This window comes from Mchenga conophoros, linkage group LG19, assembly GCF_057382185.1.
Source record: "Mchenga conophoros isolate Kocher_MC1m ecotype Shallow Benthic linkage group LG19, M_conophoros_male_GT1.1, whole genome shotgun sequence".
NCBI lineage: Eukaryota > Metazoa > Chordata > Actinopteri > Cichliformes > Cichlidae > Mchenga > Mchenga conophoros.
Window position 1 is genome coordinate 6,904,099 of NC_140544.1, and position 14,512 is coordinate 6,918,610.

The 14,512-nt window shown below is 43.6% G+C and overlaps 1 protein-coding gene across 7 annotated transcripts in view; it reads right to left on the reverse strand.

Moving 5' to 3' along the window:
• The window catches only part of fgfr3 (fibroblast growth factor receptor 3), a 67,172-nt gene that overhangs the window by 39,496 nt on the left and 13,164 nt on the right, over positions 1 to 14,512 (reverse strand). For 6 of the 7 annotated variants that reach the window (XM_085258174.1, XM_085258171.1, XM_085258170.1 and 3 more), the window contains exons 3-4: positions 4,101 to 4,373; positions 880 to 945 (exon numbers count right to left, since the gene is read on the reverse strand). In XM_085258174.1, coding sequence (XP_085114300.1) covers positions 880 to 945; positions 4,101 to 4,373 — 339 coding nt within the window. The remainder of the gene's footprint in view (positions 1 to 879; positions 946 to 4,100; positions 4,374 to 14,512) is intronic. The other variant, XM_085258175.1, reaches the window with a different exon arrangement.

The following is a 14,512-nucleotide window of genomic DNA, read 5'->3' on the forward strand; positions in this document are numbered from 1 at the left end:
ACTGTTGTTGTGATTTGGCGCTGTATAAATAAAACTGAATAAAATTGAATTTTTATGGAATGAAACAGAGGAAAAAACTGAGGTATGGCAAATTACACAAGAACTTTACTGGCAGTCGGTGGCAACAGGTCTCATGGTGTGATGAATCCAAATTTAAAACTTTTCGGTTCAAATTTACATCATATATATGGAGCAGGTGAGGACAGAGGGATGTGTAGAGCTAAAGCACGGTGGAGGCTCTGTCATGTTTAGGGCTGCATTTCAACCAGTGCTGTTGGAGATCTTATCAAAATTGATGGAGCTTTAAAAGCAGAAAAGTACCATCAGGTTTTGACCCACCATGCAGTGCAATCTGAAAAGTGTCTGAATTGCAACAGCTTCATTTTCAGCATGACAATGAACCCAAACACACTGCCAATCCAATAAAAACATGCCTGAATATAAAAACACACAGTAGACCCCTATCAGTTATTGATCTCAGCATTACTGAAGCAGTGTGGAATCATCTTTACAGAGAACAGAACAAACCAAAGAACCTTGAAGAACCTTAAATGTCCTTGAAGAACCCTGGAGAACCATTTATGAAGACTGCTTAAAGAAAGCTTGACTAAGAGAGTTCAATCGGCATTGCAGAGTAAAGGTGTTCATAATAAATATGGACTTAAGCTATCATTCTACAAACTCTATTGTTGACCTATGTTCTGTGTTTCCACATATGTTTGAACATGTTTCAAGAAATCGCTGTACCCATTTACCATTTTCCTTGCAAACTATAAAGAGATGAGGACTGGTTCAACACTCTTGCACAATACTGCATTTCCTGATGAGAGACGTATCATACTTTCTGATTGTGAAATGTGGTTTAAGAAAAGAATTCACCATTTTCATTACCTGCACCTTCAGGGTCTTCATCATAATCTTCATCATCACCAGACGACAGAGAATCTGACGAAAGAAAATACAAAAAAAAGAGTTTAATTAATTATTAATTTATGGCTGGAATGAAATTATTTCATTTAAAATAATATAAATGAGCAATAATTCATTTTAAAAAATACAGCAGTTGTATGAGAAAACACATAATACAGTGTATTTTCTTATACAACTCCTTGAACTATTTTGCATTTTGGATAAGAAGGAAATTACATGTGGAAAGTTTGTAGACCAGAGGGAGGGAGGGAGGGAGATAAAGGGAAAAGGGGGTGTTCACAACCAAGCACAAAGACACACACACACACACACACACACACACACACACACACACACACACACACACACACACAGATGCATGAATGCATATTAAAGCTGTTCATTCAGAAACTCATGAATGAGCCCACCGTTCTCTGTAGCGTGGCAGCTCTCTCAGATATTGCAATCCAAACATTTCCACAGACGGTACAAATAAGAGGGTCATTAGTGTCGCTGAGACGCACTTGCACAAGAGTGTGCGCACATGTGCTGATACACGCACAAAAACTATTCTTTCTAGCTATCTCTGCAACACACACTGACCCTAACTCTTGCTAACGGTTAGCGCGCCGGTTTACGCCAAATTACTTTCCATCTTGCTCTCCATCTTGTTTAGGTTTGCTGTATCACACGTTTTCACTCCGCTGCTGTAATTATTTTCGATGTGACCTCAACATTTTCTGGTTCAGCTCCACGGGTCTGGTTAATGAGAGCCAGCTGTTACCTCGACAACTCAAACTGCTCCTGGAACTAGCAGGTTTTGTTTCTATTATTGGACACCTCAGCCCACAACTCCACTCTGCTAGTGCTTTGCACCTTAGAAGCAAGGCAGCAGTTACAGTTGACTGACGGATCAGACGGGTGCCAGCACTGTATCAGTAAACCAAGTATTTAACACACTATAGTGGTTGTCAAAATGAATTACATAATAGAAAACTTTGGAATAAAAGAGAGAAATAATAGAGAAAAGCAGGCACATGTATTTTAGTGCACTGATAAAGCTCTAAAGCCTTCTGCCTCAATAGATGAAAGGATTAGTTTAGCTTTAGCATACAGTTAGGATACAGTGTAGCCATAGACTGGACATAAAGGATGGACGTAACCACCTTAAACATTTTGACAGCTGCCATCTTGTTATCTGTGGAATCAGACATCACGTGAAAAGGTTGACCGACAAAGTAGCCACATCGTAAATCCCAGTTTATTGTCTATTTTACTGTATTCGGATCGATTTTGTTAACGCTATATTAAACAGCACTTGAAACAAGTGATGGAGTCCATAAACTCGTAAGAGTTTAAACCATTTAATCATTAGTCATAAGTCTTTTGTCATGCCCATCACCCCCAACGGTCGCAGCAGTTGCTGCCTGTGTCTGAGCCTGGTTCTGCTGGAGGTTTCTTCCTGTTAAAAGGGTTTTTCCTTCCCACTTTCGCCAAGTGCCTACTCATAGGTGGTTACCAGATTCTTGGGGTTTTCTGTGTATTATTGTAGGGTCTTTAGCTTGCAGTATAAATCACCTTGAGGCAACTCTTATTGTGATTTAGCGCTTTATAAATAAAACTGAATTTTTGTCAATAAGTAATTCACGCACTCCTTTGTAGAAACCTCAGTTTGTAGTTGTACTTGTTGCATGTGTGCTGTGTGTGTACAGTGAGATTTGGCCCCTTTCTACTGCCTGGAAGCTGTCCAAGTGCTAAATCTGATACCGCCCCTAAATTTCTGACACCTTGCTCAAATATTTGAGGGAAAACACAATAGTCCATGTGTGTTTTAGATAAAACGGAGGCTCTATGTTTAAAGTAGAGGGAGGAGAATCGGCGGTATAAGGGGGGAAAAAACAGGATACTGAAACGCATACTGGAAGAAGTCTGGCTTCTTGAGTAATTTAAACATGCACGGAGAGCCGAAACAATATGAAATGTCAGACATTAGTGTGAAATGAACTGGCAGCCTGTGCAACACCTGAGACATGTTAAGTGGAGGTGGAACCAGCTTCAGTTATCTCTATTTATCAACTTCTTCATAAAAAAAGTCAGATTTTAAAGGAGAACGCCTCTTATTCTTCCTTTTAAGTCACTGATGAAGGTACTGTGTTTGCACAGTGTCCTGGTGTGCAGTTTGGAGCTGATACGAAGATCCGGGAGGAGAACCTGCCCACCTCTGATCAGTAATCGAAAATGCCCATTTTCTCCCCAGTTTTCTGCCAAACAAGTGCATCTGTGTGTGTGTGTGTGTGTGTGTGTGTGTGTGTGTGTGTGTGTGTGTGTGTGTGTGTGTGTGTGTGTGAGAGGAGGTGGGGTGAGTGAGCTGAGAGTGAACTCTCTCATTTCTTGCCACCCCATCTGCTTTCAATGATGAAATGTTTCAAGCTAATTGCTTTCTAATTAGTTGTCAATAACAGGCTCAGTTGGTGTCCATGAGTTTTACGGGTAAATGCGGCTCCACTTTTAAGCACACACACACACACACACACACCCACACACAGAGCCCCCCCCACCCCCTACACGAGCATTCCTATTAGAGCTCCGCTTGCATCGCACACTTGTTTAAAATGTTTCCCATCCCCTCGCCGGATAATGAATTTCACCTTTGACTATGCATCAGGAGGTGGGAATCTGTGTGAAGCTTGGCTGGGTGTTAGCTGGTGAAAGCTGGATATGTGCTTGTGTGTGTGTTGGTGTGTGTGTGTGCAGCTTGGCAGGCAGATGACATGGAGCTGAAACTGAGCAGGAGTAGCAAATAATAGAAATTTCCTCCTGAGCTAAGTTTTCAGTGTTTCTCTATAAACAGCTGTCATGTAGAGACAGCGCTACTGTAACTGTTTGAGTATATTTGTTGATAGAAAATACTTTCAGACTCGGTTTGTCTGTCAGACAGGCAGAACAACCGAGACAGGTCGGATTTCAGAGAGCTCTGCGAGGTGCAGCCAAAGTGCCTGTTTCTGCTGGAGCTCTGCTAGTAACTCAACTATCTTAAAAATATTGTGAGTCTCGTATCCTATTTAAAGCTCAACAGTTAAAGTATCTGCCTTCCACTTTTGCATTTAAATATAAGGCTAGATGCCCCTACTTAAAGTTTTCAGATACTCAACAACTTTTGTCTTTTCTACACACTTTCCCCACGCTCTCACCTGTCACCCTGATGGTGTAGTTGCTGAGCAGCGTGTTGCTCCGGGCGAGGTGGCACGAGTAGACCCCGGAGTCGTCATACGACACATTGATAATGCGGAGTATCCTCTGGCCCAACCGTATCCGGTTGCAAGGCACAAGTCCAGCGCCGTCTTTTAACCACACAATAGGCTCCGTGTGGTCTTCCTGCTCTTCCGGGTCACATGACATTTCCAGAGTGTCCCCGATGCCCAGAACATAGTCCTCCAGGAAGGCCGTCTCGCTGGATACAGGGTCTGCAAACAAAAAAAGAAGGAATGGTTTATGTAAGAAGAAATTTTTAATAAATGCAATCAACTTCATGCACGGGGTCAGTATTTAGCCTCACATCTAAGTCAAAAAACAATCTGATAATAAAGCAAGATCGGACACCTCTGCCCATATCAACCTTCAAAAAAGCAATAAAGTAGCAGAATTAAGTAATTTGACCCTGAGAGTCAGAAAAGTGCAACTTTTTTTTAATTGTCGAGTATGCAGATCTGTGTGGAAATGACCTCCCCACCCTCACCCCTCCCTCCCTCGTCTCCACGCCTCCTCCTCAGCTGGCCCTGGTCAAACACCAGCTCATTTACTCCGCGAGCTCCGTGAGCCAGCTTGGTTAGAGCCAAGGAAAAATCAACATGTTTACAAGCCTTGCTAAGGATGCCAGCCTCCACTGGAGGACGGTGGAGACATGGAGGGACACGTCTGGATAAACAAACTCTGGCTCCCCTCGTGTCTCCTGCAGTCCCCTCATTAGAGATGTCTTCTTATTCTGAACTTAATCACACGTCATCACCCATTGCAGAGACACAAGAAAGATGGCCTTATGCGCCCACTGGTTTATTTACTAGCTTATTTAAGCAAACACACTTTAAAAAACACACACATTTAGGACACTTACGAGGACGTCACAGACGCTTTCACACACGCGGGAATGTAGCCACTGTAAAAGTCTTCGAATGAGCTGCTCAGGCAACAGAGTACACAACGCACACTTGTTTGCTCGCACAAGTGCACACCCACCCACCCATGGGAAACAGTGAATGAGGTGTGTTAAGAGTGTGATTTGCGATGGCAAATACACCCACTGTTGACCTGCTAAAAGGGCAACGATGTTACTCAAGCAGCGATCGTGAACGCAGCCCTCTGGAGAAACGCTCCATGATTTTAAAAAAAGGCCAATTAATTTACTAACTATCACCCTGATATTAAACTTAAACAAGTAACGCACAAAGCAACTTCAGCCATTAGATAAATGTGTTGGAGTCAACAAGCCCAACGCATTTCTCCCATGTAGCGCGGATCATGAATAAAATGAACGGGACAGATGATTTGTGCGTCTTTTTCTCTGTCTTATTGCATCCATCGACCCATTAAAGAATCCTGGAGATATTAAGTCAATGTGCTGAACGCCGCTGTGTAGTTCTCTGCGTAGCCTCTGGCTTTGACAGCCGCATTTACAATGCTTTTTGTTCAAACAAAAAAAAAGGTCCATTCAGGTGAAGAAAAACACTGAGGCAACAGTGCCGAACGCATAAATCCAAGCCCAGCATGAATGAATGAATGAATGGCTATGGAACAAAGGCAGAATACAGGCCACAGAATATCTCCAGGTCTTAAAACATGGGAAATTTGGGTTTATGACATAGATATAATAATCTCCAGAGACTCATAGCTCACTTGTGCTTTATGGAAGGCGAGCGCTCGAGCACAACCTCGTATGGCAGCTCTGAATGAGCAGCAGCAGCAGCTAGAAGTGTTTCTTTGTATGAGGCACTGACTTGGTTTAGAACCATTTTTATTCCTTGCACACAATAATGTGCAACCATTCAAAGAGTCTCACTTTTATGTGCTAAAGTTTTGATATATATACAAAAGGATTGGCCAATATTAGCATACAGGCTTAAAACATGCCACAAAGTTGCCCTTCTTTCCAGAAAACTGGTAATATTCATAATGTGTACAAATCTACTCTAAGCAGATTATGGCTTTAGTGGAGAAAAATCTGGATTAAGCAGTAAAGTTTATTTAATTAGGATTTGTTAATAGCAAGGCGAGGCGAGGCGTTCATGTGATCCAGCTTGCAAAACAATACTTTTTTCCTTTTTCACTTTGATCCTGGGGAAAATGGATAGGACAAACATTTGCACACCACTTGGATGTTTACACCACCAGAGGCTAAACAAATGCAATTTACAGAAAGAGCAAAACAAAGAAAAAATATACTTCTTGGACGTTAAGGGAGGAAAAAACCCTCAATTTTTCAGATGTTGCACAAAGGAGCAAAGAACCCTTTTCTTAGTCACTATCAATGACCAAATATGTGTTTCTTTCTCAGATCCTGCACTTTGAAATGCAGATTTGGAAAGTGCTTTGAATAAAAAGTGGATTTTTGGTTTGAAAAAGCCTCACGCCGTGCCGGCTGCACAACCTCTCAGGACAGATGTACCAGCCGGTGAGCTCGGGTGGAGACCCGGGTCTCCACGCTGCACCTTTCAAGTGAAACTTCTCCTACGTGAAGTGATGTGTTTGATCACACTGACAAGAGACGGCTCTTTGAGCGGCAATAAAATGTGCTCGTGGTGGTGAGTCACAGAGAAATATTCCTTAATTAGCAGCTGATAACCTAAAGAAAAAAAAATCCGGCTGCTGTGTGCCTAGCTGTGGAAGAATGGGGTTTTAATAGGCAGCGTCTGGGTGGGTGCTTATGGAAGTGACTAAATGTGAAGCAGGGTGTTGCTCGGGCACTTTTTTCCTGCATACAAGTTAAGATAAGAAACGAATCAAAGGTAGTTTGATTCATTTCATTCAGCAGAATGAAATAAAACTCGGCCACAGCGTCTCACGTGGTTCCCTGCATCTGAAAGAGTGAGGCCTAATAATCTGAAATGAGTCCTTGAAAGACCACAGGAAGCTTTCCCAGAAACCTTAGCAGGAGCCGAGGAAGTACAGCGCTACTCAGACTAAAGAATAATTGGCTACTTTGAAAAAAAAAATCATAATGCAGACTTTCAAAATAAATTTAGATATTAAACACGAGTTCTGATGAAAACGCAGGGAAAATCATCAAACCAGAGGCGATTCATCCAGAGCACAACTATCCTGCTGACAGCATCCAGTCTAGATCAGGGGTCGGGGACAAACTCATTTCACATACAGACCACTTTGATCCTTAGTGAATGGAAGCCCGTTTCCGCCACTAAATAAAAACAAAAAAGCTAGTATCCATAACTCGAAATTTCGAGTTAGCTCTGCCAATCCAAAATATACGTGAATGAGGTCGCTTTCTTGTTACCCGGAAGCATATCGCGCAGAGGAACGCGCACTCAAAAACGGATCCCAACAAATTGGCGCTTTTGCGAATACGTTTGCTGATAGTAACACCATGTGATTCAGCTAATAACACAGGGATTTCATCATTTGTGAAGCCAGGCTGAAAACACTCAGCAATCTGTGCATTCACGACTGGATGTAATACCGGTAGCTTAGCTGTAGCATTTGTAGCTGAGGGCTTCAGCTTCCGGGTAACAAGGAAATGACGTCATTCACGTAGATTACTGATTGGCAGCGCTAACTCGAAATTTCGAGTTGCTTTTCTCAAAATTTTGAGTTAATAAATCGAAATTTCGAGTTAATATGTCGAAATTTCGAGAAAGTAACTCGAAATTTGGATCCTTTTTTTTTTAGTGGCGGAAACAGGCTTCCATATTAGTGAAACTCCCCTTTCTGTCAGTGTAAAGAAGTTTAACAACACAGTCAATCACTGAGATATCCTAGATACAAGAAAAAGAAGTGCAATTTCAACAGTACACCTCAGTTTTTTTAAATGATAAATGCTGTAGTAAGAAATCTGTCAGCACGACTCTCAAACTGTAAGAAACAAATGCGTTGAGTTACAGAAGAAGTGTATCCAATAGATACACTGTGTAATCTTTGGTACCGCATGAATGGTCATATGGGAGGTCTTTATCAGTAAAGATAAAGCTATAAAAGTTACGAAAATACAGTTAAATGTTGAAAATGAGTGCCTTCTTTCACATTTACCGAAGCTCTCCAGTTGGACGTCTTTGCAGGGACGATTCTGGGTCCTGGTGTTTGACACCCCTGATCTAGATCTTCCTGCCGTGTGTGTCTGTGTGTGTGTTTGAGGGTGGAAATCTCCCAACGGAACCTGCAGCCAGCTGGAAGCAATGTGTGATGTGTGTTTTTGAGTGTGTGTGCTAGAGTGGATGTGGGTTCTGATATGTGTGCGTATATTTGTGCAGTACAGGCTGGACAGTCACTCCATAAATCAAGAGACCCCTGCCCTCCTGGCCCTTCTAACCCTCGCGGCTCAATATCATAACAAATAGCCCTTCAGAATAATATAAAGTCTGTCTTTGAGATAGGACCGCGCGCTGTCCGCTAACGTGCCGCTCACAGACCCCATCTTTTTCTGCGCCTCTGAAGAGGTTTATTTATCCTCTACAAACTTCTCGATGAAAAGGCCTCTTTATGTGGGGGAACCTTTCCACGCCTGTCTTTCTCCCACTCGAGCGCACACACTGAAGGACTGAGCGACGGATCCCGAGGAACAGGAAGGAGTGTAGGCCAGACCGAGAAGCTGTCGCCGTGGCCGCTGTCATATCAGGACTTTTTAAGGGAAATTCTCAAGTTGTCAGCAGATCTCAAAGGTTTTCGCTCTGAGAAAGAACACGAGGTTTTGATAGAGATGTGAACAAATGCAGGCCAACATCACAAATATAAAAAACGGTGCAGTCTTGAATAAGGCACGCTCCTCTCTGCCTTCTCAGTGCGTGCATGTGCATCCCTGGGCTTTCCTGTTTCTGTGGTCTGCCACCCTGTTTTCACTATATTTGTTTACATGTCTAGATCTGATTTCCCCCCCTAAATCTAAGCTTTTGACGCCAACGTCTGAGCGATGGGGGAAAAGAGGAAGATCAAGCAGGGTCGAGTCGAGCAAGAATCCTTAAGATGCGGTTTTATATTACGTTCTGTATTTGGGTGGGATGTTTCCTGATACGTATCCTTCTTGACACATTCAGAGTGAAGAGAGCATTTTCTGAAGTTCACATCCGTCAGTAAACAAGTACGTTAATGCATCACGATGCTGCATTTTGATGAATTCATTTTCTGCTCTGAAGGAGGCGAACACGTCGAGTTTCATCTTTCAGCGCTGAGAGACTAATCCTTTAAAAGTTTGGTTGTTTAAGTACCCTTCCTAACTTCCTGCTGATGATGGTCCGGGTTGATTTATGAAGCTGCTTCAGTCGGGCTGTTTTACATAAGGCAGAATCCAAACTGGTTCAAAGAGGCAAGAGGGATCGTAAATGGTGACCGATAACAGGACTCACTTTCTTCGGGGAAGGAGGGCTTAACAGGTACTTTTATTGAGCCTGGTACAAAAGCAGGAGCACATACTTTTTCAGACCATATCTGCTTCTAAACTGCTCTTGAAAGTGATGGATTCCAGATGGGCCGGGGAGACGTTCATCTTTATCAAGCGCCCTCTTTTTCCTCCTCCTCCTCCTCACTACAGCTAATAACACAACAAGGCCATGTTTCCAACATGTGCGGAGCGTGCCGATGCTAAACCAGCAGCAAACAATTTAGCAGTAAATGGTCTTTTCAAGAAGGTAATTAGTTGTTTGCTTCTACTGCAGAAAAAGGCCGGACTTCGTCTTTTTAAGCAAATACATCACTAATTCAACACAGGGCAACAAACAGGTTTTAGGATTTTACACAGAGAATGACTAACTTTTGCTGAATCTTAAGTTGTTTTCACACATATGCACGTGCAATGTTAGGAAAATGGTTTTCTACTCTACTCTAAGACTCAAGATCCCTCATTCACACACAATCATACAAGCGGTTTTTTCTATGCCTAAGCGCTTTCTATCCAACATTCACACACATCCAAGCTCTGATGAACACATCACAGAGCAACTTGGGGTTCAGTTTCTTGCCCAGGGATACTTTGGCATGCAGGCCGGAGCAGCCAGGGAATGAACCACCATGAGTGGATGACTCGCTCTTCCTCCTGAGATGTAGTCAGCCCAGATCAGAATCAGGACATGTTTTCAATTTGTTCAGCAGGAGATTTTCATAATCTCCTCAGAGAAAAGATGCATTGTATCAAATTTAGCTACTAGCTAATTTTAATCTGCAGATCCTGGACAGGTCAAACAACAGACAGAAATTTATAAAAACACATCTTCAGTAAGCAAATTACACTAATATGATCACTTTTAATCACTTTTATTTAGGCTAAGGTCCTGTCTGGGTCGGGCGTGCAGGAGGAAAGACACATGACGCATGCTCGCTATGACTCCGCCAGATGCTTTACGTGCACTGTTCTCACTTTTTAAATTATCAGCCGTGATAAAGAAATCATAAACACTAAGATAAAAAAATAAAGTTACTTTGAGTTATAAAAACACTAAATTACCCTCTAAAGATATTTCCCGAAGAGCTCGATGAACGCAGACGGACAGCTTGGTTCGGACCATGATGTCCTCCACAGCAGCCCGTCTGCTCACTGTGTCCCGCCAACAGATTCTTTTACTTCTGCTTCCTATGTTGTAAATCCAGACCGGCTGCCAACCGTTTGGCAAACTCAACACCCCCACCAAACGAGCCAGCATCACATGACCTTCAAAAAGGATCTGTGGAACCCCTACCCACCCCACAAACCACCCCCAACAGCAACAACAACCATCACCTCCCCTCGCCATAAAGAGCGCATTTCTCTTCCTCCATTTCACAGCTATGCCAATTGTAAATCCTGCTCATCTTAGAAAAGCTCCCCCCACACTTTGCTTTTCTCTTTTTTCGAAATGTGCTGCAAAACCGCTAATCTCTCTTTAATATGGTTTGGCCGGATGTAAATACCTTCGGACAATGCCCCTAATCTGGGCCAGCCTGACAACCTCACACCGTTGTGGAGAAGCCTGCCAGGAGGAGACTGGAGAGAAAAGAGGGATGGCTCGGTGGAGATCAAGGAGGAAGGGGGAAAGAGAGGAGAGAGAGGGGTGAGGTTTCCCCCAGCTTGTTGCCTCTATTCTTCTGTGAGCCTGAGCTGCGCCTTCTCAAAAGAGCCTCGAAAATCAAGTTAAAGATAGACGTTGCCTCTAAACATCCCGCCCCGGCCTGTGCCAGCCTTCACCCTCCCTTCCTCCTCCACCTCATCCCTCCTCGGTGGCTGGCCCTCTACTCAGTTGCGCTAACGAGCATCGGAAGCTACTGTACATACAGGGTATCCTGGCAGCGCCCAATCGTCTTTGCTCCTTTCACACCCTCATCATCCCCCCCACCTCGCCTTCATCCCTTCAGCCTCAGAATAGGACCGGGGTTTGGTCCACGGTAATTGTAATTCCAAAGACGAACTGGCCTAGTTTCAATTCAACAGACAAGTGTAAGAAGCTCGCCCCACAACGGCCAGGATGTCTGCGGAGTGTGTGTGTCTGTGTGTGTGTGTGTGGGGGCCTACTAAACAACATAATCACCCTTCCCCGAACAACGCGGAGGAACCAATCTGATTACAGCACAGCTTTGAGAGCTTTGAATTCATACGTCACAGCTTCTTACTCGAGTGTTCCTAATAGAGCGAGTAGTCGAGTAGTAGTAATTTTAGTGCCACTTTCTGGAAAGTCAAATCACTCATGATTTCCCAAAGATTTTGAGGAGGAGGGGGGCAGACCGGTACTCGGAAAACACTTAGTGAATGTGGGAAATCGGAAAAAAGGTAAAACTCGAAAAATCTGAGCAAACGCATGAAAAACAAACGTTTTTGCAAGAACTGAAAATGTAGTGTGAGAACTTTTTTTCTTTTCCTGCTTAAATCCATCAATGTTCTTCGTCTTTTACAAAACAACTCATCACGTGATTAGCAACAAGACAAATGAATGCACGCATGAACAGCTAAACATCTGGACCACAAACACGTTTACTGCACATCTGACCTGAAACAGAGTTTTAAAGGGTTCAAAGTGATGCCTGAAGGCGTCTCAGCTGATGGAAACCATCTCCGAACACACCTCAGGGAGATGCTTGATTCAAACATTAAACTTTGACCTCAACTGACCCCGACCAGGACCCTACTCTGACCTCCCAGTGTGGCAAGTGTACTTCTGATACTCTCCAGCGGCGACGACCCTCCCCCGCAAAATCTCTGGCTCGACAATGATAGCGATGTGTGTGCGTGTGTGTTAAAAAGGAAAGTGTGCCTTAACACTGATCACAGTACTCAACTCGAGCACTCAGACACACATTTACAAAACAAGCCTAAATCCTGGATCGCTCCGTGTCTAGTCTGTTCCCCTTGGCAACGGTGCAAACTTTGATGGCGGCGTTGTGCATTCATCTGGTGAAGAAACCTACAGTAATCGTATTTACTCTCTCTCTCACTTAACAAAGAGCTGAAAATTAAAACCTCAACTGGGGTTTTGGTAATTAGCCTATCAAGCATTAACCGTGTTTAGGTGAATTCAAGTAAGCACAGTTGGAACCAGAAACATGTTGCAGGAGATAAATGTGTCCTAAGTAAACTTTAGATTGATGTCTTTTGTGTTCCTTTGGGGAATTTAATTGAAACTCAACTGATATCAAGCAGCGCATACATCAGCATTATTTGGTCTACCTTTGTTAACTCGTGTCCCAGGGTGGTTGGGGGAGTTTGCGGTGTATGTTTGCATGAGACCTGGGGTTGGGATCAGCAGGACGTGAAAGCGTTTACTGCTCTGTTTATGATGCGGTTTATTAGTGCGGCGGGACCGTGCGGGTCTCTCCCTCAGCCTGGTTCCAACCTGCCTCCTCTGAAACCTGCTGCTGGGCTCAGCCACATGGTTCAGATCACCTGGCGCACGGTCAAAAACATCCCAAGCTTTCTGGGCAACCGACCACTTCGTCACTTCGTCTCTCTCTTCTTCTTCTCGTCTTGCTCTCCCTATAGTCGTTTTTTTGTTCTCACTCTAACCTGACAAGGAAAAATGAGGAACATGTCACAGAGGACGTATCAAGATTACAGCTCCCTGCGGGTCGTTGTCTGAGCGTGGTGAAAGCCTTGAATGAAGTACTGTTAGAGTATGTTAGCTTATGAGAGCAGGGCAGGGGCAGGAAAAGCCCTTTAATCCCATCATCCCTGCCTCCTGCTTCCCTCCAGGTCCTGCCTCCACTCACAGCACAGGCTGACCGTAGAGAGGAGCCTCTGTTTGGGGCGAAGAACAACTGGAGCACAGTTGTCCGAAGACATCTACACTGTTACATTGTTACCACTGTGCAAAAAGGCTTTGAGAGCCAGGGATGATTTTAAAAAGCCTGGATTTCATTTTAAACTCACTAATGAAAAAAATTGATTTTATTAATAATTCTAAGTACAAGACATGGGCAGCTAATATTACTAACTACTTAGCAGTTGCCCAGACAGCTTGATTTACTTGCGGTAACCAAATCAGTTATCAGGATGGCTGAAACCTGCATGTGATCGCCTACGCTCCTTTAGCATCCATTGGTGTTTCCACAGCACTGCATACACATGAAAAATTTCAGTTGCATTCTTGTTCGACCAGCACCAACTTGTCACTGAGCAAAGAATTCAAACTTGATTTTTACAGTTAAACAGCTAGAGACGGATGATAGCTAAAAGCTGCTGCTGGTGGCGGGTTGAAGGCGGCTTTTATCTGCGAAAATAAAAATGAGAGAAATGCCTCAACAGTTTATAAAATTACAAATTAACTGCTCTTCCAGCCTTTATAAAAAAATGTATTTCAAAGCATCGTCATATGAGCGAAGCGTGTTGCTGTACAGTTTTTGGAGCGCTGCTGTAGGTTGCTGGTATTTAGCCGTGCTCCGTGTTGCCTCTTTATCAGCTGGAGCTGTGCTCTCCTTTGTGGAAGTCTGACTTTACAGATTCTGTCAGTTAGAGGCCACCGAATCAGCAGGGTGTCAGAAAAGTAAAGATCGGGTTCAGTTCTATCAGCGTTGTTGAAGTTACTCCTTGTCAGCCGAGGAAGTCGATAAAGGTCACCGATGACATCCTAGCTCCTAACGAAGTCTGATGCAGGGTGACGCCCCAAAATGCAGCGAGCGGACACATTTGGAAAAACAAAGAATCAATAATATAAAAAATGAAGTGAGGCTGTTTCCTGGTTTGATTGTGACGGCAGCCAGCAGATAAACCACTGACTGCATGGTGCACGGGCGACGGGGAGAAAGACGGCTCACAAGGCGAAAAGACGGCCAATTAACACATCCACCGCGCTCAAAACTAACATTTCATGGGAGTTCTGAAAAAGGAAAAAAAATCTGATGGTTTAGAAAAAAACCAACATAAAAACAAATCTGGAGTCAGCTCTTCTGTCACTGCTCTGCTGCTAGCCAGCACACCGAGCGCTCT